Genomic DNA, 25,472 nt, shown 5'->3' with positions numbered 1-25,472 from the left:
ATGTGGCTGATGAAAACTTGATTATGTGATAATGTCGCTGATCCACATAATGATAGATTATTCAAGAAGCTGTTAGCGTGTTTAGTGCCTGCTGTTGTCAGTAGGATTCCTTTTTATACCATGGACAAAACTGAATATTTATATAAATTTCTGTAGTTTTATAAATGAATTTAATATAGAATTTAGTGCAATAATATTTTTGGCTCCTTTGCACAATTTTTTTTGGGAGATGAGGTTAGTGGGAACATTTCCCAACCTGCAAACTTTGTGACAATGAATTGTTGGGAGTGAGTGGATTGCAACCTATGGAAAATGTTACTGATCAAAAGGTTGATCTGCTCCTTTTTGAGGGAAAAAAAATGTAGTCTTACAAACCCAACTTTTACACAAGTCTGTATGATAGTCAACCTTTGAAGCCTCAAAATGGGGGATATACTTATCCATCAAGTGTAAAACTCTCTGCACCCCACGCTTCTAACCCCATTTCTGAATTGGGACATTACCATCTTTGTTGTTCATCATGTCTGCTCTGTGTGCATGTTTTTTGAACGCCAAACATCTTTGTAACATAGCCGAAATTGCTTGTGTGATACCTTGAACCCAGAAGGAAAAACATCGACTTGTGTTGAGAAGCTTTAAGGCTGACTGCTAACACCATGTCATGGCTGAAACAGGGAGAAAACAATCTGCTTACTCACCAAGACTTTTCAAAATCATGATCTTTGGAAATGGGAAAAGTTGTCTTTTACTTGAGGTTTATGTGCCACAATATATGGCAGATGCATTTAAGAGGGAGTTGGACACACCCTTGTAGGATAAAGGGATAGAAGGATTTATTAATTGGGTTAGATAAAGACGGATTAACAGAAGTTTGTGTTGAGGATGAACACCAGGAATTTATTGGGTTGAATGACCTGTTGATTTACTATCTATACCAGTGCATTACTGTGTACAGATGGTTCATACAATACTCTATTAATTCCTAGAAGTGGACAATTCTGGCAATGGTGAGCTATTTTTATTTTGTTGTCTGGTGCTAACAATCTAATTTTCCCCAAGCACTCGTTCACTTACTTTAGTTAAACACTGCAAGTAAAATATCCTGAGTATGGCCTTAACCTGACTGACCTCTAGTTGAAAGGACTGAAAGTGCTCTGAGAAAGAAGTGGAAAAGATATTCTGTGGAAAGGTAGAGTTTTAAAGATTTACTATGCACAATATATCTACCCATCATGTATGGAGCATAGTGTGGTGACATCCACTGCATCTGAATAAAGTATTGTTAGTTTCCAAAGCAACAAAAGCCAACAATTTTAAGGTTTTATCATCAAAATAATTTACTATTATAGATTTGTTCAAAAAAATCAGTTTCTTTAATAATAATATTAGATATTGCAGCAAAGCTTTCAGATGAAACAACTTGGAACTGTTAAGACTGCACTTACAACAGAATTGAAATAAAATGACTGAAATTGCTAAAGACTTAAAAGTCAGTATTATGAATTGATCAAGTCATTTTGCTTCCCTATCTGTTAATCTAAATGTGAAACATAGCAATCAATTTTTCTTGCAGAGAAGTTAAAACACACAAATTTCTGTCATGATTCAAATTTATTACTTTCATTGTATTGAATGCATTTGTCCTGTCAGTCACGAATATTGGTTGGCAGCATTTACTGGATGACTGCTCTGTTCTGTTTTTGGAAATGACTTTACGTAGTAAAATATTATTACCAAGACTTTGTTTCAGTATTATAATGAGATTTATTATTTATGCAATGTGAATTTTTCAGGCCAGGCGATTTACTTTCAGTTCGTCTAGAGAATAAATTATTCAGAAGTATTTTCAGAATAATTGCAATATTTATGTTGTTCTGAGAAAACATAAAGAGTGCATGCTCTAAATGGAGAACATTTTAATTTGTAAAGGCTAGATATTCCATAACAACAAGGCTGACAAAGCTAATGAAAAATTTGCCGAACAAGTTGTCAGCAATTTTATCTTTTTGATTAAACGCTAAATTTTCATTGAATCATTCATCAATGTCAATAATGTGCAGATGAATGGGATATTACATTCTCGCATTCAATTTTTTCAAAATCTAACTTAAATGGGAGCAGAGGACTTTGCAGAATTGAACAGTATGAAAACATTTTGTGGAAGATTTTGTATTGGCTTAACTTTTGAAATTATAAACTTTTATTTATATGATTATGATCAATTTATCAAACTGTTAACTTCAGTGTTTAAAATCATCTGAACTCCGTCTAAAATTCAGTGTACAAACATATGAAAGTAGCATGCAAATAAAGATCATCTAGTACGTCAAATCTGTCCCACACATTCTTGATGCTTGAAGCAATGTGGTTAGACATGGATTCTCCACAAGCAACTATAAAATTATTTGGTATTGAGAAAATAACCTTTAAAACACATGAGTTCATACAAGGAGAAAATAGTATGTTCCATTTCATAATCAGTAGTCTGTTCAGAACACTGAAAGGCTTAATTGGAATTGGTTGTAAATCTGTGGAGACGTTGTGGCATGGTGGCTCAGTGGTTAGCAGTGCTGCCTCACAGTGCCAGGGACCCGGGTTTGATTCCACCCTCTGACGACTTACTGTGTGGAGTTTGTCCATTTTCCCGTGTCTGCATGGATTTATTCCAGGTGCTCCAGTTTCCTCCCAAAGATGTGTATATCGGGTGGTTTGGTCATGCTAAATTGCCCATTGTGTCCAGGGATGTGCAGGCTAGGTGGATTAGCCATGGGAAATGCAGGATTACAGGTATGAGGTGGGTCTGGGTTGAATGCTCTTTGGCGAATTGGTATGGACTCAGGCCAAATGGTGGGGATTCTGTGATTCTATTGTGATTACTCTATAATACTCTTTTTTTTGTAAACTGTAACATGTGTTGTTGGTCCAGCCCAAATGCATAAGACTTCATTTATCCCAATTAAATGCAAAATATGTTTACCAGATTTTAATTGTTTTCTTTGTCTATCAAAATGTACTTTCAAAAATGTATTTTCTCCGATATGAAATGCTTCAGTTTACATTTATCCTCCACAAAATTGTGACTCATTCCATACCTTTATCCAGAGTATCAACTCTGATGTTAATGTTTTTCCACCATTTCTTACATTCTGTCAAGCAATGTGATACTGTCTTCAAGTTCTCGGTCATACCGGATGCCAGTGTTGCTGTTATTGGTCCCAGATGATAAGCTGTTAGCATAATGGCTTCATTCCTTAAAGAGACAAGTGTAATCATTCTTTGATCCTAATATTTTAAAAGTTTGTCTTTACCTTCTAGTGAAACTGCTTAGAATAGATTAAAACGTGGGTCTTGCTTCCTATCTTCAATCTTTCTTTAGTGTACTATTGTAGAAAATATTGTGCTACAACATAAACAGAATTGGTCTTGACATTTTATTGTCTTTGCATTGCTAAACATATGATAAATCAGTAGAATGAACTGTGTCTAATTTCAGGACAAAAAGCAAACAAGCACTTACGTAAGATAAGTTGTGACCATGTTTTTCTAGCTCAAGAGGTGACAGTACTGGTTTTATTTGAAGTTCTGAAATGGAATTTTTAATACCAATTTATTAATGGTACTGAAAATACTTTAAATACCAGTACCACTGAGGAGCCGCAACCACCTCTTATGATTATTTCTTTAGTGAAAAAAAATGCATTTTAGACTCAAATTTTCACTCCAAAATTAAGACTTCAAAACCGTATTTATATACAGACTGAGTTTGATATTAAAACAATGTGCATAGATTTATAATGTTGACCAGGAAGGTTGGCATTTCAGGGAAGAATTGTAGCTATTTATGAATTGGTTAAATAAAAGTTTCTGCATCACATTTGAATTAATGTTTCTATGAAAGTCAGACAATCATTGGAAATAAATTGGCTCATTTTGAATTTTTTTACAACTAATTAATTAATTTATTTATTCAACAGAAAACTGGAATTATCACTTCAGTCGATCCACATGGTCGATACCCATCTGTAATTGAATTTGGGAAATATGAAGTCCATACTTGGTATTCTTCACCATATCCACAAGAATATGCAAGGTAATATTCCAAGGAATGTATTCTGTTGTGTATCCTTTGGATATTTGATTATTGATGACATCAGATTATTAATACAATCTTTATTAACTACTTGTATTTACTTGAGAAAGCAAAGTGCACGGTATAGCTTCTAATGAAATTCATTGATTGCACATACTTTAAATAATGCCAATCCTTCATTATACAGAATCCACAATAATATCATTATAATAATATACAGTTCATTTTATTGACGTGTGATTGACTTGCATAATGTTCACTTCACAAGTATACTGAAATAGTTGAATGTCAATCAGCTTTGTACTTTAATGAAGTCAAATAGGAAGTTGCCAAACTGGACGGAAGTTCTATTGACTTGGTGATATGATAGGAAAATAGCAATATATTGTAATATTTATCAAAAGGCCAGAGACAGACAGACTTATATTTTGTAGCATATTCAAAATCTCATCACGTGTGCTGACTTCTAGCTATATTTAGGTGTCTGCACCATTTTGCTTTCTAAACTGTTGAAGATTTTGGTCAGTTAACAAAGTACAAAGAACAATTCTAAAATGAAGCACAGGAGCTGCGCCACACCTTTTATTTTAAACAAGTTGAAATTTGTTTTCAGGTATCTGGGAATACCCATGACCTGGAATTACATGTAGAATAAACCATTCTCCTCTTCTTGATCTCTCCACTCATGAGATGTGTTGATCTTGACAGAACAGTCTGCCAATACTTAATGAGGCAAGCATAATAGAGATTACGCTATCTTGACTTCAAATGCTGCTTAGAGATTTATGAAGCAACAATTATAGGATCTTCAAAAACAGATCTCCACAAGTCTACTTGATAATTCGTCTGGTGCAGTTTCTATCGTGTCAACTGCTTAGGCAAAATAGGAAGACACCATGCTAATTTTAGTATTTATCATCTGGAATTTGACCTCTTCAAAAAAAAATTGTCCATTGAAAGTGAGATCCTCTAAAACTTAGCACAGTACAGTTAGCCTTTTGGGAAGCGTAGAAAGGGCAACAAAAGTTCAGAAACACCACACAGTCTTGATAACACCAGCACAGAGCAAGGCCTTTACCTCGTAAAAGATTTTTTTATCTGAGAACTTTCTTCCCCATTTAGTGCAATGGAAGATTGCAATCGTTTTTAGAGCCTGACTCGAGGAAATAGTATGAGACCAATTGTTTTTAAATAAGTACAGATGATAAAATGATGGAAGAGACTAATACTTTAAATTTTGTGATAACAGTCTTAATGCACCATTTCACAAGTTTAAACTTGTTTCTTTAGAAAAGGATAATGGTGGTAATTGAATTTGAGTCAACACTTGTCTTTTGAACAGGTGGTATATGGGTAGGCCTGCTGTCTTCCTAAACTGGGCACTTCAGATGATGTAGAAAACAGGACTTGATCTGCTTTAATTTTTGTTTAACAAGATATTAACAGATATTGACAATCACAACATAAAACTTAAATTTTCGTTGCTTAGCTCAACATTCAAAAAGATCTAATAAAAGTTATTCAATGTGATACATGCTTAAAAATTCATCAGGATGATCGCAGAGGGTTGTGAAGAGAAATGTGATGTTTTTGACATGGGAGGAGACTGTTATGATGAAGATGTTGAGATTGTAAAGGGTTGTGTTCAGATAACAATCATTTCTGCATGTCAAAACATATTTTCACTTCGGAATAATGAGAATAAGTTGAAACTGTATCACAATCATTGTGTGCGGTCTTTCAAAAACTAAGAATGAAACTAACTTAAAATGTTTACAGTCTGCTTACCTTTTATTTCAGAGAACATTGAATACTGCAGATGCTGGAAAAGCTCAGCAAGTCTGGAAGCATTTGTGGAGGGAGAAACAGAATTTATGTTTCAAGCCCGGTATAACTCTCCTTAACCATTTCTGAAGAAGAGTCATATAGGGCTTGAAACATTAACTCTGCTTCTCTCTCCACAGATGCTGCCAGACTTGCTGAGTTTTTTCAGCATTCTCTGTTTGTTTCACCCCTCACTCCCCCTGAGTTACTGTGCTGGCCAGTATTTGTTGATTTAGTGATTAAGAAACAGATATCAACAACATTTTAAAAAATAACTTTTGCAGGCTACCAAAGTTATACTTGTGTGAATTTTGTCTGAAGTACATGAAAAGCCGGAACATTTTGCAGAGGCATACAAAGAAGTGTGGCTGGTACCATCCCCCTGCTAATGAAATATACCGAAAAAATGACTTGTCTGTCTTTGAGGTAGAGTGGATCTTAAATTTTGTCTTGCTGTTAATTTAATAAGCTGCACACTTATTCCCATTTGTAGTTTTTATTGTATGACAAACTATTCTAATAAAGATAGTTATGGGATAATGTGCATTTTGGCAGCATGGTTTGGCTATAACGTCACTGAAGAATTAGAAACAGTATTTCCAAGAATGCTTACCTCCATTTGCAATAGCACAATTCCAACGGGGATCAATTCGCACACTTTGTTCTGCGTGTGTGCCGATGTCCTCGTCGTTCTGAGCATGCATCGATGTCCACACTCAAATCTCCACGCTATCCTGTGCATGTGCCAGTGTCTGTGCCATTCTGAGCATGCACTGAGGTAAGCGCCGATCTGCGCATGCGAATTGTCGGTGCCGGTCTTCATGCCGTTCTGAGCATGTGCCAAGGTAAGCGCTGAAGTCTCTTCACCATTCTATTCATGTACCATGTCTGCACCGATCTTTGTGTCATACTGCACATGCGCTGATGTCAGCTGCTGACAGAGCAGCATTCTATGAGACGTACTGTACAGAGAGCAGCTTTCCTGTGTTTTTATAATGTACTGTGTTAAATTTACTTTTTGTTTCATTAATAAATATGATTTAGTTCAGGCTGTGCTTTACTTTGCATTAGACTTTTGGGAGATTTTAGAGCGATCGTGAGTGATTTTTTTTGCTGTCTACCCCAACCCCACTTTGCCCATAGGCCCCATTATTTCTATTATGCGATGTTCACTGGAACGCAACTATGGCCTTAAAGGAGAACTGTCTGTATCAAATTAAAAGGAAGTTTCTGTTGGTTAGTTGTCCGTCTGTATGAATAGCATTTTGGTTATCACTCAAGCTATGTAAATACAATCTGATTCTTAGTCAATTTACTTCGCATATGAGGAAGCACTTAATCAAAATAAACTTGGAATACATTCAATAATTTACTTCCAGCATCAGAGTGTTATGGTTACCAAAATTCTTTTTCAGTTTGAAGGCCATCAAATTTGATTCTTTCAGTAAGACTTTGTTATGCTTGTTATTAGTATTGTTTCAAAGTTGAAAAGAAGCAATGTAAAGTTGGAGCCTGAATTGACTCTGCAGAGCTGAATGAGACATCTCAAAGAAGGGAGTTTTATCTCACTTTGCTTTGGAGTCACATGAGATGAAGCCTTTACTCCAGGCTTCCTTAACAAAATCTAGTGCAGATTCAAAGTGACCGTACAAACGAGTTTGTAATGTAGATGTTCCCCAAGAGTATAGATTGTTTGAAACTACGCGTTTCATCAGCACAAATTGACCATAACGCGATTATTGAATTGTGGACGTTGATGGATAATGTGAGCTTTCTACTTAACAAGTATAGTGATTTTCTATTAACGAGCTTCTACAGTACAATTTTCTATAGCGGTTTTCCATCGCACGATTTTGTATAGTGTAAGATTGCAGAGGAACACAACTGTCAAGTTATAGCAGAAAGACCTGCATCCATTGAAAGGCTATAATTGGGCCTTACTTTTCGAGGGTAGCTTTCATTGAATACTGTTTGGTATTTTATTGACTTTGTAATGGAGCTATGTTTATTCTGCTCAAAACATTAAATTAGTTTTGTAGTTTAAGTGACATGGCTTGTATGCAACTGTCTTATTTGTGTGAATTATAAATAAAATAACATCAAAAACAGTTTTGATATGCTGAATTGGGAGGTAATTTGTTCCAGTAGTTTCTGTGGACAGTGAAAATGATAACTATATGGGGTGGTGATAATTGTAGCAGGTTTGATATTTTAAGACTGCAGAAGAGTGCCATGGTGTGTATCCATTGAGGGCTTTACTTAGTTACGCTTAAATAAGATTTAGCTCCTTTATATTGAATGTGAAAGGGAATGTGTTCATTACACTTCATTCTGTTCACAGGTTGATGGAAATATCAGTAAGATCTACTGCCAAAATCTCTGTCTATTGGCCAAGCTTTTCCTGGACCATAAAACACTTTACTATGATGTTGAACCATTTCTTTTCTACGTGTTGACTAAAAATGATGAAAAGGGCTGTCATCTTGTTGGGTATTTTTCCAAGGTAAGGGCTTCTGCTGTGAACCGTAGAGTAAAACAACCTTTTGTTCCTTACTGATTTTGTATTTGCTTGAAAAGAACACCCATACAATGTTACTCAAATAATTGATGTGATTCTACATTGTCTCTCTCCAATATTGATAATATTTAGTCTTGTGTGATAGGTAAAGCAGTTATTTTGCATTGCCACTCTGTCTAAGATTCAGTCATTTTCAATGCTTTCTTTCATGCTACAAGCATTAATATTCAAAGGAGAAACTGAGTTGTTGGGGTTACCTTGGAATCATCTGTAAATATTGACACATAGCTAGAGAATTCTTATTCTAACTTTCAAAGCCAGTGTCAGTTAACCTGTATTTAAAAAGTGTTCTGTAATTGAAAAAAGTGTTTTACTAGTTATGCAGCAGCAAAACAGTGCAGTAGTAGATCAAAACTTTTATTGGCAGTTTTTGACAGTATAATTGGCAGTTTTTTAGCTAGTGTGGATCTGTAGTGAGTGGAAGTTATAATGAGAAGATACTGATTTAAGATGATTAACAAATGAAGTAATGATAACATAAAGTAAGTTTTTTTACACAGTGAGTAATTTTGATCTAGAATGCTTTGCCTTGGTATGGTGGAGGCAGATTCAACTGTGGTCTCCAGAAAAGAATTGGGTAGTTATTTGAAGCAAAAAAAAATGCCTGGCTAAGAGAAAAAGGCAGGAGAGTGGATCCAGTGGCATTCTATGATTCTATAACACATGTCACTTTTAAAAGCATTGCATGTATACTGTTAATACCACTCGTACCTGAATGGGTCAGATATTAGGTCACTATTATGTTAACGTGTTAATTTGTTCAAAGATAAGAAAAACCTAACAATCAGCATCCAGTGAACACACAAGGATATCTATCAAGAAGCACCAAACTTCACAAAACTAACAATTGCTCTTTTTTTTCCTTAGCTATCAAACAGGAACTAGCAATTTCAGTAAAACAAACAATCCAATCCAATCAGTCAGACATTTTCTCTTTCTTTTGGCAGCCATGTTGTTTCCTGAAAAAGGTACAACCATAATTTGAAGTGCTAACACACCTTGTGGTCTCATGCTAGCAAACCTCATGTATTTATTATTCTCAAATTTGCTACCTACAGTCTCCTTGAATATGATCAACTTCAGTGCTGCAATCCATCTTGTTCCAAACCTTGTTAAGTGATTCACAAAATTATTGAATAAACTAATTAACAGAAAATCTGGGAAATCATGTAAATGAATATAAGGGCCCTGCTGAAATTGTTTAAATGTTCTTTTTTCTTGTACTGCGTAATTGTAGTATCAGAAACTATTCACGTTCCTGTGTAAGGGGATCTGTATAACTGTATCAATATAAATGAGGTGGTTAGGAAGGGTTCCACAATCATAACTGGAGGAGACACAAATGAAACAGAAATTTATCGTGTACGGAGAATCCAAGGCAATAGATTAAGTACTATAAAAGATTACCTAACTTGTGTTGTATGAATAACTATATGGGGTAAGGAAGAAAGTGAGTTAACTGTGGTATTCAGTCAAAGGAAATAAATATGAGTAATGTATTTTGAATAATAGTTTTACTAACTTGTTCTTGTTAGTCAACAAAAGTACCTGCTAATGTTTTTCACAGGTCTGCATATTATGGAGAATAGTTTCAATCCTAATTTTTTGTGGCAGTGATAATTTGGTTTTATCCTGTAAGGGTAAGGGTTTGTCCTGAAAAATGCTTCAAATTTTAAGTGAGAGAGAGATTTCTTTTAGACCGGAGCATCAAAGGAAGGTTTTAGTCTGTTGAATGATCATAGGGATTGTAGTAATACAATGTATGAGTAGTTAATTTGTTCAGTTACAAAAACTTTCACTTGATCAGCTGCTTCATCTTTGATTCAGTCATTCCACCTTATTCCCTGATTGTATATGTTTTTTAATAACTCCGTCTCTTCTCCACCACCGCCATCATGAGCTCATCTTCTTTTGTTTATATATTTTATTTGACTCTGTCTTCGTTGATATTCAGACTGCTTCTCATTAGTGTAGGCCCACAAGTTGGACTTCCTCCAACCGTGATAATTCAACTTACTGACTGGCACTGGGTGTACCCATGCCAGAATGTCAGATGTGGTGACTCATTACTGGCCTCTTTGTACTGAACAAGTCAGATCCTTGACTGAATGGTGGCTTGATTAATCATATTTTATCGATTTAATAGGTGGTCATTTATTGAAATGCAAATATTCAATGCTGCAGATATGATTTTAACAACAAAATAAAAACTGTGCAAAAGAAATAAAGATAAAATAGAATGAACCAAGCTACTTACATATAATAGTTTTAAAGATTTCAAAACACGTGGCAAAATACAATCCCATTTATCCAAATACTACCCCTTCATATCATCTCTATAGATTGACTTAACTGTTGCTCCAATTTGATAGCCTCTTCCTCAAATATTCTTAGACTATCTCTGCACCAAATAATCCTTCTGCATGCTAAATGCTTCCACTGAGGTAATCTATTTATTAACAGTTCTAGCACTGTTTTACATATCTAACTTCCACCAAGATCCCTGCAAACTGAAACCAAAGGTTTCCAAGCTATGGGTGTTTCCTTTATGCAAACAAAGAATAATGATTCTAGGTCCTTCTAACTGAAAACCTATTGCACTTCACTGTTTACATTGTGCCTATACAAATTCACATGACACCCAGAAACTATTTCTGTCATACTTTTTTTTTGAAAGGAAATCATGGTTCCAAAAAGCCTAACAAGCTAAATTGTTCAGCATCATCATAGACACAGACTGAAACCTTCATGCTACTAGTTCAAAATTGAAACTTGAAAATAAATGACATTAAAATGTATATACATCACTCACCTTGCATGTCACAACATAGGCTGTGCATACGGTTCCGTGTTAGTTAACATTGCTTCGTAGTGCAGTGGATTGTAGTATAAATTCTGTATTTCATCTCCTCTGACTCATAGGTCAGATGAGAGCATTATTGTATAATTACCAGTTTTACAGCCTTTCAGTTTGGTCCCAGTGCACTTCACCATATGTGGATTGTACTGTGGTGTCTAACACTGCACCACTTTTTAATGAATCCTATGCTCTCTATTCGAAAAATCTCTTGAGATGGGATGGAATAGTTTGTACTGATCCCAGTAACAGTCTTTCTTTTACAATATAGTTAGAATTAGTCAAATACATGGATTCTAATCCCTGACTTGACAATTAGTTATGTTGGACCAATTTTCTTCACAAGGTTGATAAAACTGCTAATATAAGTCCAAGCTACACTTGTGTCAATTTTACTGTGGTCCCTTGGTCTTCCTAATTTAGTAACCCATTAAGTTATAGGAGCAAATTATTGCAGATGCTTGAATCTATACTGAAAACAAAAAGAGCGCTGGACATTACAGCGGGTCAGGCAGCATCCATGGAGAGAGAGCAAGCTAAAATTTAGAATCTAGATGACTCTTATTCAGAGCCCCACTCTGAAGAGTCTTCTAGGTTTGAAACATTAGCTTGCTCTGTCTCCATAGAAGCTCCCTGACCCAGTGTGATTTCCAGCATTTTTTTGTTTACAGTCCCCATTAAGTTGTGATGTTTGTTTCATTAATCTGCTTAAAGCAGTACGTAATGCTGTGGTCTTTTCCAAGCACCACAATGGTAATGCTGTGTCTAAAATATTCAACGCTGCAAGTGCCATCCTATGGTATACTTTACTATTACAGGATTGCTTATCAACACAAATCCATGCTTGGGTTCCTCTGTCTAGAAAAAGCAGGGTTTTTTTCCCCCAAAGAAGGTGTGGTAACAGACTTGTTGGATGGTCTAGTTGCAATATGACACTTGGAAGTTCATCCTGGCATTAAAATCCAAAGCTTCAGAGGTTACCCAACCTTCAGCATCTTTTTAGTATATTGGCTACATTTTTTCACACCTAAATACCTGATACTCCCCTAATTCCAGTGTTCTATACTCCACATAGCTGTGCCAACTTCCACAGCCAGGAGGTGGTATCAGTAGGGACATTCAGTGCATGTGTAGCTACTCATAATCACTATGATCGCTTGAGTGCAGTTGCTGTATCTCTGGTTCTGAGATTTCTTTGTCGGAACTTGTGTCCTCATGCTTGCCATGCATCAGCTTGTAAGATAATCTAAATGCTTTCCTTCAGTGGAGGTGAAATTGTTCAAGAACATTAGCAAAGCTCATTGGTGCATCCTGCAATATAATCCAGAAAACAGAAAATAATTGGGCTTCCAGTTGTTACCAGGTTCCTGGTTATTTAGTTGTACTCTCATTCCTTATACAATTGCAACTGGAACTAAATATTTCCCTATTCTCACCATTATCTTCTTTCATCCCTCCCACCATTCCTTATGAACTATTTCTCATGTTTATCCGTAACAACGGTAGTGTTAGGCTCCTCCCCAATCCAGTTTTTCCTGATTGTGTGGTACATAGGCTTTGTTTACGTTCATATACCCTGTAACCAATTTGTTGAGCCCTGTGATATGCTATACTTAGTTCTTCAAGTGCACTTTAATTTTCATGACATCCAATGCATTGGACTCTCTTGTGTTTAGTGTGTAAATTGTTGAACTCTTCCAACTGTCACCACACACTTCTGTCTTGAATTCTCTGTTTGGATGCTCAGATACATATGTGTACCTGATTATCTGGTTAGCCACACCTGTATTTACCTGCTGAACTGTGATCTTCTCGTGAACATTTAGCTTTAACTACTGCAAGTTCCTTTGGTAATCCTGTTATCCTACGAGATTCCTAATTATTACTTTGTGTTGTATATAATTTCCCTGGAGGTAATATATATCCTTGCCTGCTTCAGGTAATCGGATAATCTCACACTACTCCAAATTCATACCTACTATGTGTTGATTCACTACCTTTCTGTTTTAGGAATTTAGTTAATGTTACAAATTCTGAAATCTGACTTCAACTAACTTTTAAAATCATTATCTGGGGCCAAACAATGTTCAGGGTAATCATTTTCTCTAAACTGCTCACTAGGTAATACAACTAACACGGGCACAAGTGGCTGAATGGCCCCTTTCTACGCAGAAACAGTTCTGTGATTCTGACATTGTTTGGCCACACTTGTTAATTGTTTCATATCAGCAGTCTGTGACTCTCTGGGATCTTGGGTTGCTGGGTTTTCAAGGAGTTGGCGACATTTGAATTCGTCTTTAACTTCGATTTGAAAGTTTGAAACTTTAAAATGACTGGAGCTTCATCCACGGTGGTGGATGCACCGTGCATAATGGCTTATGCAAGAAACGTCAATTCTCCTGCTCCTCAGATGCTGCCTGACCTGCTGTGCTTTTCCAGCATCTGCAGTTCTCACTTCCTACATCTTTAAAGTCACACTGAAAGTCTCTCTTGCCCAGTAATTTTCAATTTTCTTCAGCCCTGAAGCTTGCAAGATTTTGGATTAATCGTCTGGTCTCTCAATACTTCACGGTTTATATTTTTGTTTATCTTTGAATTTAGATCATCTCCAATGTTTCTTTCCAAATCCCAGTTAGCAACATCCAAAATTTAAAATGGATTCACCCTACTCTTTAGTGAATCCACCAGTATCGTCAGATCTTTAAAAACTTGCTGCAGGTTTTATCAATCCAATTCAACTCAGAATGAATTACTCCAGACACTTCGAATCCTTCCCCTTTGATCCAAATCATAAAGTCACAATTCAAAATCCATTTATCTCTCTCACATGCATGTTTATAAAATAACGAGAAAAGCATAGCTTTGTTCAGAGACATTTCACGCACCTAAACCATTCACTAGCTTGCAAAGTGTTACATAAATACTCCAGCAGACTTAAACACACACGTAAGTCTGTTACACTTTTATCTTTTCTGACAGAATTCCAGACTGTTGTGAAGTTTTCAGTGTAATTTTGCTGAACTTTTTCAGTAGGACGTATTTCTATCCCTGGTCTTGGTTCTGGACTCATCATTAATTTGCTTCTCCTTTTAGATATGTTTGCAGACTTTGTTGCCAGAGTCAAGTTAGGAAGGACGAAGCAATAACTATAACTATCTATCTTTTGCCCACCATAAATTTAGTTTCAATTTCCAAGTAATAAAAATTGGGTACCCAGTTTAAGATATCAGCTTCTGACATGTTCTCTACATTTCCACTTTAGATACTCCTATTATAGTCGTTCTTAATCTTTAGCTCCTGCCCTAGGGTGATTCTGACCTCTATCGCACAACAGCTCCGATCCCTGATGATTTCGACTCACCTATCGCCCAACAACATTACCATTCTGACTTGGGAAAACGCTGTGGTTACTTCATTGTTGTTGGGTCAAAATCCTGGAATTCCCACCCTTAGGCCATTGTGGGTCTACCAACATCATATGGACTGTAGCAGTTTAAGAAGTCAGCTCACCACCATCTTCTCAAGTGCAGCTAGGGATGAGCAGTAAATGCTGGCCAGCCAGCAACACTCACATCCCAAGAGTGAATTTTTAAAAAAACTACCCAGACAGCACTTACCTGTTATGGCTCTTTCAGCATGACTCCTCTCAACTCATCACTACTCCTGGAGCTCAGTTTGATCACTTGGCACTCAAATCACCAGCCAGGTTCTTTGATACACTTTAACTGCCCATTCTGAAACTGTAAGGACGCTTCCTGAGCAAAATAAAGATAACCCATTTTTCTGTCTCCTCACTTCCTCAGTCCTTATATGGTATGTTCCATCCACGTCCCCACATGTAAAAGTGAGGGCTTGCCCCAGTACCCAAAAATACCTCAAACGTCGAATGTTTTGTCCAAAAGGAGTGAGCTTTATTAGATGCAAGAAATTCTACTCTCACGAATGATTGGAGGTGTTCTATCAGTACAATGTTTGGGTAGTCAATTTATACAATTCTAAAGAAACTGACCACCCTAATCACACTTTCCATTTCCATTGCTGATCTAGTCTGTTTTTAATTACATTTATTGTAATATCTTTCCCAAGTTCTCAAGTTTTACAGCTTGGTTTCATGCAAGTATTCCATTATTCCCATGCCTGCAAACGTGGGTGCAGCTAAATCTGTGTATTCAATTTCTCTATATCCATTAGATATTTTGATTCTAGAGTTTGTTATTATTTGGTAAAAACACTCTTGGGGCAAGATAATAACATATTGGATTTGTGTTAATGTGTTGATTGTTGAATTGACTGTTCACTATTATACTTTGAATCCAAAAAAAAATGCTTTTGGCAGCTTCAAAGTGGACTGTCAACTGCAATATGGCGACTGACATTAATTGAAATTCTACAAATCCATTATGAGGTGTTCATTCCACATTCAAGAGCAAAATATTGAATTGATGAAATGCAGAATGCTGGTTTGACTTTCTTTTTATTTGAATGACTGATTTGCATGAGATTCACAATTGAATGTTTATTGTGCATTTTTTTAGTCCCCTGCATATGGAATTAGTTTTGTATTCATGTATTACAGATTTTCAGAGTGAACCATTAAATTCATTTAGTGTTCAGTTATGGAGAGGATAGTTAATTTGCACTGGTGATTGGGTCAGAGTGGATGGATTCACTTTCCTTCAGGACCACTTGATTAATTATGGAAGAGTTGACGCTAAGGACATATAAAAGGAAGTAAAAATTGTTAATAAGCAGTATGGACAACTGTGCAAATGTCAATGTATTCGCAATGATTTCCTTAATTGAGTGAACATTTATTCATGCTAGCATCCACTTTTTCGCCTTTCTTTATCTCGTGCTGAAACATTGTTTTTCTGGTAAATTCAAGTACCCTAGGCAATGTTTTATTCAGAATTGCATAACTGACGTGATTTATTCAGAAATGTTTTAACCCACAGGATCTCACCACAGGGTAGTCAGGGGTGGATTTACTTACCTTTTCAAACCTAACTCAGTTATGAGTAACTGCCAGATTATCTGCGTGAATAATCGGTAATAAATATATCACCATATGTATGGATCTGTCTAAATTCAAGCTTTAAATCTTTCTTAAACCCTTATAGTGACGCTTTCACAATCCTGTTTTTGGCCTTGTTATGGTACTGGTCTTTTAGTTCTTTCCCAATTTCCTTCAATTTTTACATATGTATTCTATTCCCATATGCAATGTTGTAGATTTTTGATTGTTATAATGACAAAACTTTCCACATTTATTGTCATTACTCCCCTGAAACTGTCAGTAACTCCTGGAGTCCATAAATATAGTTGAAGTGGTAGATGTCACTGGGCAGGGGACAGTCTGCACGCGCGCACACACACACACACACACACACACACACACACACACAGACCATTTGACACATGAGATGGCCATCGGACCACAATATGGAGAGAGAGAGCAGAGCAAACACAGATACCACCTGGGGCCACTAGAATGCCAGCACAATACACTCACATCCTAGTTGATTAGTTTAAGACAGGTGGGGGAAGAGAATACATATGAGTAGCGTATACTGTCCGCTGAAATGTCTGGGTCCAGGCAACACCTTTGGTAGAATTGCTAACAGTTTAATACGGACTCGATACAAAGTGCTAATAGTCAGGGCTGCAGTAATTGTCCTTCTCAGGAAGAACAATTAGCACCCATTACTACAGCAATGGACTTCCGTGCAGACATTGAAACTGACAATGTCTGCACTGGAACTGACATTGACTGCATTGAAACTATCAATGATTCTGCAATGTTGACAACAAACTATGTTACAAAGACAATAACCTCATCACTGACCTATTATATCACAAAATGTATGAAAGTATGTTGACATGCGTTCCGGGTTGAGAGAGGACTCGCAGCTGACCACTGTACTGTTGGAGTCTTTCTCTCCCCGGAGCTCCAGTATTTCCTTGTACAATAAACAATGTCGTTGAACCCCGACTCTGATACCAAGGCTGGTAATTTTCCCCACTACATAATAAAACGTGGAAATACAAAATCCAGTTGTCAGTGATTTTATCCTTCTCCATAGGATTTGCAGCTTCCATAGGAAGCAATGTTGAGCTCTCCCTTGATGAAACAGCACTGAGCAAATGAGTAGTTCCCTTTTATGCTTGATATCACTGTATAGTCTCCCAAAAGGTTGTGTTGTTAATGAGGTCTAGCCGGGATTTTAACGGCATGCCAAATCACAACAAGAACTTCTCTAATTGTGAAAAACAGTAATTTTTCATTTATGTCATGAAAAGGAAATGCAAAATGATCAATCTGTTGTTTTAAAAAGTGCAGTTTAATTTATATTTCAACTTTTTATATGTATGTTCTAAGCTTTGGTTTGCTGTTTCTAAAATTATAAAGACCTTGATCAGATGGGCCAATGGGCCAAGGTGTGGCAGATGGAGTTTAACTTAAATAAATATAAGGTGTTGCATTTTGATAGGGCATATCAGGGCAGGACTTATACACTTAATGGTAGGGTCCGAGGGAGTGTTGCCGAACAGAGAGATCTTGGGTTGCCGGTTCATGGTTCTTTGAAAGCGAAATCGCAGGTAGACATTGTAGTGAAGAAGTGTTTGGTACACTTTCCTTTATTGGTCAGTACATTGATGATAGGAATTGGGAGGTCATGTAGCTGCAGGACATTGGTTAGGCCACTTTTGGAAGACTGCATTCAATTCTGCTCTTCCTGCTACAGGCAAGATGTTGTGAAACTTGAAAGGATTCAGAAAATATTTACAAGAATGTTGCCAGAGTTGGAGGGTTTGAGATATATGGAGAGGCTAAATAGGCTGGGGCTATTTTACTTTACTATTTTAGGCTGGTTCTTATAATTTTAGAAACAGCAAAACAAAGCTTAGAAGTTTATAAAGTCATGAGGAGCATCTATAGGGTCAAGATTTTTTTTTTCCCAGGGTAGGGGAGTCCAAAACTAAAGGGCATAGGTTTAAACTGAGAGGAGAATGATATAAAAGGGACCTAAGGGGCAACTTTTTCATGCAGAGGTGCATGTATGAAATGAGTTGCCAGAAAAGGTGATGGAGGCTGATGCAATAACAACATTTAAAAATCATCTGAATGGTTATATAAATAGGAAGGGTTGAAAGGGATAAGGGCCAAATGCCATCAAATAGGACTAGATTAATTTGGGATATCTGGCTGACATGGACAAGTTGGACTGAAGGGTCTTTTTCCATGATGTACAGTTCTTTAACTCGAAGTAGAGTTGTATTTTTCTTCCTGGTTTGCTGTGCGAGAATTCTTCACTGGGATTGGCTGCTTATTTTGTTAAATTATATTTCAGTTTCTGGATACCTGGAGAGTCCCTTTCCTTGGCCCCTGATTCAAATTAGTGTTGAAAAAGGCAAAATACACTGCAGAAATTGCTCGGTCTTTGGAGAATTTGTGTCACGGTCAGCTGATCATGCTGTTGCTTTTGTTGACTGCAGAAATCCAGGTGTTTAATTGACTGTGATAACATGGTGCAATTTAATAGTAGTTTATAACAATTCAGGTAATAGATTGTTTCTGATGGGAGATTGTGCTGCACTCACAGAGGGAGACTCAGCTGTTTTGATTTACCATAGTGGCAGTGTAGAACATGCTCACGAAGGGTCAGAAACTAAATGTTGCAAAACCTAATGGGCACCGATCTTCGGAAGGGAGATAGATGGAATTGATGAGTAAGAGGAAGCAGCATTGATGAAAGCTGATCATATTCTGTATTTGGGATCTGATGCAGATAATAAAACATAGAACATAGAACAGTACAGCACAAAACAGGCCCTTCAGCCCACGATGTTGTGCCAATCACTGATCCTCATGTATGCACCCTCAAATTTCTGTGACCATATGCATGTCCAGGAGTCTCTTAAATGTCCCCAATGACCCTGCCTCCACAACTGCTGCTGGCAACGTATTCCATGCTCTCTCAACTCTCTGTGAAGAACCCGCCTCTGACAGCCCCTCTATACTTTCCTCCAACCATCTTAAAACTATGACCCCTCGTGTTAGTCATTTCTGCCCTGGGAAATAGTCTCTGGCTATCGACTCTATCTTTGTCTCTCATTATCTTGTATACCTCAATTAGGTCCCCTCTTCTCCTCCTTTTCTCCAAGGAAAAAAGTCTGAGTTCAGTCAACCTCTTCTCATAAGATAAGCCCTCCATTCCAGGCAGCATCCTGGTAAACCTCCTCTGAACCCTCTCCAAAGCATCCACATCTTTCCTATAATAGGGTGACCAGAACTGGACGCAGTCTTCCAAGTGCAGTCTAACCAAAGTTTTATAGAGTGCAACAGGATCTCACGACTCTTAAACTCAATACCCCTGTTAATGAAAGCCAGAACACCATATGCTTTCTTAATAACCCTGTCCACTTGCCTGGCCATTTTAAGGGATCTATGTACCTGCACCCCAAGATCCCTCTGTTCCTCCACACTGCCAAGAATCCTATCCTTAATCCTGTACTCAGCTTTCAAATTTGACCTTCCAAAATGCATCACTTCACATTTAACCAGGTTGAACTCCGTCTGCCACCTCTCAGCCCATCTCTGCATCCTGTCAATGTCCCGCTGCAGCCTACAACAGCCCTCTATACTGTCAACAGCACCTCCAACCTTTGTGGCATCTGCAAACTTGCTGATCCATCCTTCAATCCCCCCATCCAAGTCATTAATAACAATTACAAACAATAGAAGCCCAAGGACAGAGCCCTGTAGAACACCACTCACCACAGACTTCCAGGCAGAATATTTTCCTTCTACTACCACTCGCTGTCTTCTGTTGGCCAGCCAATTCTGTATCCACACAGCTAGGTTCCCCTGTATCCCATTCCTCCTGACCTTCTGAATGAGCCTACATGGGGAACCTTATCAAATGCCTTTCTGAAGTCCACATACACCATATCCACAGCTCGATCCTCATCAACTTTTCTAGTCACATCCTCAAAGAACTCGATAAGGTTTGTGAGGCATGACCTGCCCCTCACAAAGCCGTGTTGACTGCATTTAATCAAGCCATGCTCTTCCAGATAGTCATAAATCCTATCCCTCAGAATCCTTTCTAACACCTTGTAGACGACAGGCATGAGACTTACTGGTCTGTAATTGCCGGGGATTTCCCTATTTCCTTTCTTCAAGAGAGGAATTACATTTGCCTTTCTCCAGTCCTCAGGTACGACTCCAGCGGAGAGCGAAGATGAAAAGATCTTCGCAAGTGGCAAAGCAATTACATTTCTCATTTCCCAAAGCAGCCGAGGACAAATCTGGTCTGGGCCTGGTTACTTGTCAATCTTAATGTTTGACAAAATTTTCAGCACGTCAGCTTCCTCTATCTTTATCCATTTCGGCATGCACACCTGCTCTTCAAAGGTTTCATTCACTACAAAGTTCATTTCTTTTGTAAAGACAGAAGCAAAAAACTTATTTAGGGCTTCCCCTACCTCCTCAGGCTCCACACACCAATTCCCTATGCTATCCCTGATCGGCCCAACACTTTCTTTGACCATTCTCTTATTCCTCACATAAGTGTAAAATGCCTTTGTGTTCTCCCTAATCCGTTCTGCCAAGCCTTTCTCATGCCCCCTCCTGGCTCTCTTCAGACCATTTTTAAGCTCCTTCCTCGCCTACCTGTAATCCTGTAGAGCTGAGCTTGACCCTAGCTCCCTCTACCTTATGTAAGCTACCTTTTTCCTTTTGACGAGAAGCTCCACCCTTATCTTACCACTTCTTGCCTGTCTCAGAGGGACATATTTATTGATCACTTGCAACAACTGTTCGTTAAACAGTCTCCCCATGTCTATAGTGCCTTTACCATGGAACAATTGCTCCCAATCCATGCTTCCTAACTCATGTCTAATTGCATCATAGTTTCCTCTTCCCCAATTAAATATCTTCCCATTTTGCCTAATCCTTTCCTTCTCCATAGCTATGCAGAATGTGAGGCAGTTGTGGTCACTATCACCAAAATGCTCTCCCACCACAAGATCTGATACCTACCCAGGCTCGTTTCCGAGCACCAAGTCTAGAATGGCCTCTCCCCTCGTCGACCTGTCAACGTACTGAGTTAGGAAACCCTCCTGAACACACCTTACAAAAACAGCTCCATTCAAATCTTCTGCTCGAAGGAGGTTCCAATCAATATTGGGAAAAGTTAAAGTCACCCATTACAACAACCCTACTACGTCCACACTTTTCCAAAATCTGCCGACCTATGCTTTCTTCTATCTCCCTGCACCCCTAAAGAGGTGACTGCTCCCTTGCTGTTCCTTGCTGTTCCTAATTTCTACCTATTCTGACCCATAAAGGCAGTTTGAAAGCTCAAAAAGGCAGAATAACTTTTAACAAAACAGGTATTTTAAATTTAAATTGGGAAACTATCAGAAATATACTAAGAGATGCATTTTATTGCGTTATTTAACACTTAATTCATGGCTGAGTTCACAAAACCAGTAAGGAGAAAACTATTCTAAGGGAAGGATAGACTAAACATGGCTAACCAAGGAAGTTAAGGAGAACTTCCAGATGAAGTGGTGAATGTTGTACAGTTACAGTGTTTAAAAGACATTTGGATAAGTATGTGAATATGAAATGTTGGAGAGATATGGGTCAAGCACAGGCAGGAGGGACTAGTTTAGTTTGGGAGTATAATCAGCACAGACTGGTTGGACTGAAAGGTCTGTTTCAGTGCTATGTGACTCCATGACTTCATAACCTCTACATATCGCAACTTATATTTGCAGGGGTATGACAAATTTCTGAGTTTAAGGTTCCTGTGGCAGTCACCTGATAACCATTACATTGAGGTGGCTGGAACAATGTACTTTTGACTCAGGTTGTATTGCAACTGCTTTCATGTGCAATTTTTAGATTGTTACTTTTTGTAGTTTTTTTGTGCGCAGATGTGACCAGTCAATCTGAAATCAACTATTACAAGGTCAGTTATAGAAAATTGTAGGCAAGCCTATTATTTAATTTGGATACTTCAATGTAGGAATATGAAGTAAGTTTTGATGTTGCCTCATCCTCCTCCAACTGTAACCAACCTATAAACTTTATCGAACAATTGCGATTTAGTATGCTTGGAAAATTCAGAACTCATCCTTACTATGATTTTAAAAAAACTTAAATTTGAAATGGCTTGTGTTGATGTGTTTCAAGTTATGATACTTAAAATAAATATTGCCTACTTTGCTAAGTATTAGAAAAATTAGAAATCAAGAAGATTTGCTTGGAGTCCAAAAGAAACACAAAATTTTTAAATATCATGGAACCTTTCGAAGAACTGAAGAAACTTAGTTTGATCATACTGCTGCATATGGAATCTTACAGCATGGAATCAGACCCTATGGTCCAACCAGTCCATGCCAACTGTAATCCCAATCTAAACTAGTCCTACCTGCCTGAAAGTGGCCCATATCCCTCCAAATATTTCTCTTTCATGTGTGCATCTGAATGTCTTATGAGCACGCTATAGTGAAAAAGGCTTCTCCTTATAATTCAAACCCTCCATTCCTGGCAACATCCTGGTAAATCGTTTCTGAATCCTCACCACCTTAATAATATCCTTCCGAGAACAGGATGGTCAGAACGCGAGAAAGTACTAGGGAAGAGTCCTCACCAATATCTTGTTGAACCTCAACATAACGATCCAACTGCTAAGGTCTGATCATGAAGGCAAGCATGCTAAACACCTTCTTAACCACCCTATTTAATGTGACACAAACTTCTAAGAATTATGTACCTGAACCTTTAGGTGTATCTGTTCTAAAACACTACCCATGGCCCTACCTTTAATTGTACAAGTCCTGCTCTTGTTTGGCTTACTAAAGTACAATGCCTTGGATTTATCCAAATTAATCTAAATCTGCCACTCTTCAGCTCATTGACCCAATTGATCAAGAACTCTTTGTAATTTTAGATTACACCAATTGGAAACTTGCTAACTGTCTTATGCTGCCTACATTACTGTGAACCCTGTTCTACCTTTTTAATTCAATTCAGAGGACTTGATAATATAGGTGGTGAGAAGCTGAGCCTTGGCTAGCGAGTCTAGAAGAAGGGTACATGGTTTTGAGATAAAGGATTAGTAATTCAGAACTGAGGTGAAAGGATGAGCATGTTTGAGTCTTATGGTTTTCTGATGATCCTGTTTATTATACTCTTATAATCTTTTCCTAATGCAAGTAGTCCAGACCAGTTTAAAACAATGCAATTTGTGGTAATTGTTTTGAAAGTCTGAGTACAGTATGTGTGTAGCCAAGCTGTCATTTAACATCTTGAGAGGACATGAAAGCTCCTATGCCGCTATTACAAAAAAGAGTGTTTCAGTGTGCAGCAATATATAATCCTTCTAACGAAGTTACAAAAGCAGATCATCTCGTCATTGTTTTATTGCTATTTATGGAACCTGGCTCAGTGCGTAAATTAACTGCATCTGTATTCCTCCATTATTACACTGACTGACCTCATAATTTCTTCAATGGTTATAAAGTACTTTAGGATCTCCAGAGGTAGTGAACAAACTAAGCAAGGTTTTTCTTCTTTCTTTACCAAAATGCTGCATATTTAAGATTACTACTGAAGTTGATGAAAAATATGAAGTTTTAATCCTGGTTCCAGAAAATCGAATAGAATAGAAATTTATTGTTATGTGTACTTTTACATGAAAATTACAGTGAAAAGCTTTGTAAGTCACCCCACCATGGTGCCTACATCAATGATAGAAGTCAAAAATAATTAAGTAATTTGAAAAGAGGATAATGTATCAACACATAATATCCTTCATTTGTAGAATTCTTAACCACTGATTAAAAATCACATCTTTCGGAGCCAGCACTGCAACTGCACTGGTAATAATTCAAAATAAGGATCAACTTTGAAAAATCTTTGGTTAAAACATTAATTTGATACCATTACAGACCTTTCGAGATTTGAATAGGGCTGTGAAAAATAACCTGTTTTTCATGCAGCAGTACTGCTGAAAATGTGAATTGGATTTAAATCTCATTGATTGGGCTGAAATATACTATACGCTCTTCTGGGCCTGAGGCTACAGTTGTAATGCAGTTCCTTACATGGAAAATTGTCATTTTGATTGTTGTTATTTTAGCTAGTTTGACTGAATTGATTATATACTCATGGATCTCCATTATTTCATTTAACGCAAGGACAATGCACAATATTTCTGTTTAAGATGATACCACAACGAAATGCTGTCCTATATTTGGAGCACCTCTTTCTTTCTCATCAGAGAAATTCCAAATTGGAATGCCAACTAGTTTTCATGTAATTCAGCGAAGTGTTGGGACCCTCTGGGTAAAAAGCCCAATGAGGGGAAAAACCTTGAACGTATTTAGTGCCTTTTGTGACCTGAAAGCACTTCAAAGAGCTCTGCAAGTGATTTTTAAATATTCTCACTGTTGTGGTTCTGTTCACCGAGTTGGGAATTTGTGCTGCAGACATTTCGTCCCTGTCTAGGTGATATCCTGTCTTGGGAGCCTCCTGTGAAGCGCTTTTCTGATGTTTCCTCCGGCATTTATAGTGGCTTGTCTCCTCCGCTTCCACTTGTCAGTTGCAGCTGTCCGCTGCAGTGGCCGGTATATTGGGTCCAGGTCGATGTGTTTGTTGATAGAATCTGTGGATGAGTGCCATGCCTCTAGGAATTTCCTGGCTGTTCTCTGTTTGGCCTGTCATGTAATAGCTGAAAATGTGCTGCTGGAAATGCGCAGCAGGTCAGGCAGCATCCAAGGAACAGGAGAATTGACGTTTCAGGCATAAGCCCTTCTTCAGGAATGAGAAAAGTGTGTCCAGCAGGCTAAGATAAAAGGTAGGGAGGAGGGACTTGGGGGAGGGAATTGACAACCAGACTACTATGACCACTAGGACTCATAACAGCACACAAACCGACAGCCACTTTCAGACAACAACTCACCAGGACAAAGAACCCGATACCCAGCATGAGCAAAACCAACATAGTGTACAAAATCCCATGCAAGGACTGCACAAAACACTACATAGGACAAACAGGAAGACAACTAACATCCGTATCCATGAACACCAACTAGCCACGAAACGA

General features: G+C 37.7%; 1 protein-coding gene across 1 annotated transcript in view; it reads left to right on the top strand.

The window, feature by feature from the left end:
• kat6b (K(lysine) acetyltransferase 6B) overlaps positions 1 to 25,472 on the top strand; it is a 210,042-nt gene that overhangs the window by 148,220 nt on the left and 36,350 nt on the right. Inside the window, exons 9-11 of the mRNA XM_060854023.1 lie at positions 3,975 to 4,090; positions 6,199 to 6,340; positions 8,256 to 8,417. Coding sequence (XP_060710006.1) covers positions 3,975 to 4,090; positions 6,199 to 6,340; positions 8,256 to 8,417 — 420 coding nt within the window. The remainder of the gene's footprint in view (positions 1 to 3,974; positions 4,091 to 6,198; positions 6,341 to 8,255; positions 8,418 to 25,472) is intronic.

Source organism: Hemiscyllium ocellatum, chromosome 43 (assembly GCF_020745735.1).
Source record: "Hemiscyllium ocellatum isolate sHemOce1 chromosome 43, sHemOce1.pat.X.cur, whole genome shotgun sequence".
NCBI classification, from domain to species: Eukaryota; Metazoa; Chordata; class Chondrichthyes; order Orectolobiformes; family Hemiscylliidae; genus Hemiscyllium; species Hemiscyllium ocellatum.
Note: the sequence above shows the minus strand (reverse complement) of the source record. Positions and strands in the feature narration are given on the sequence as shown.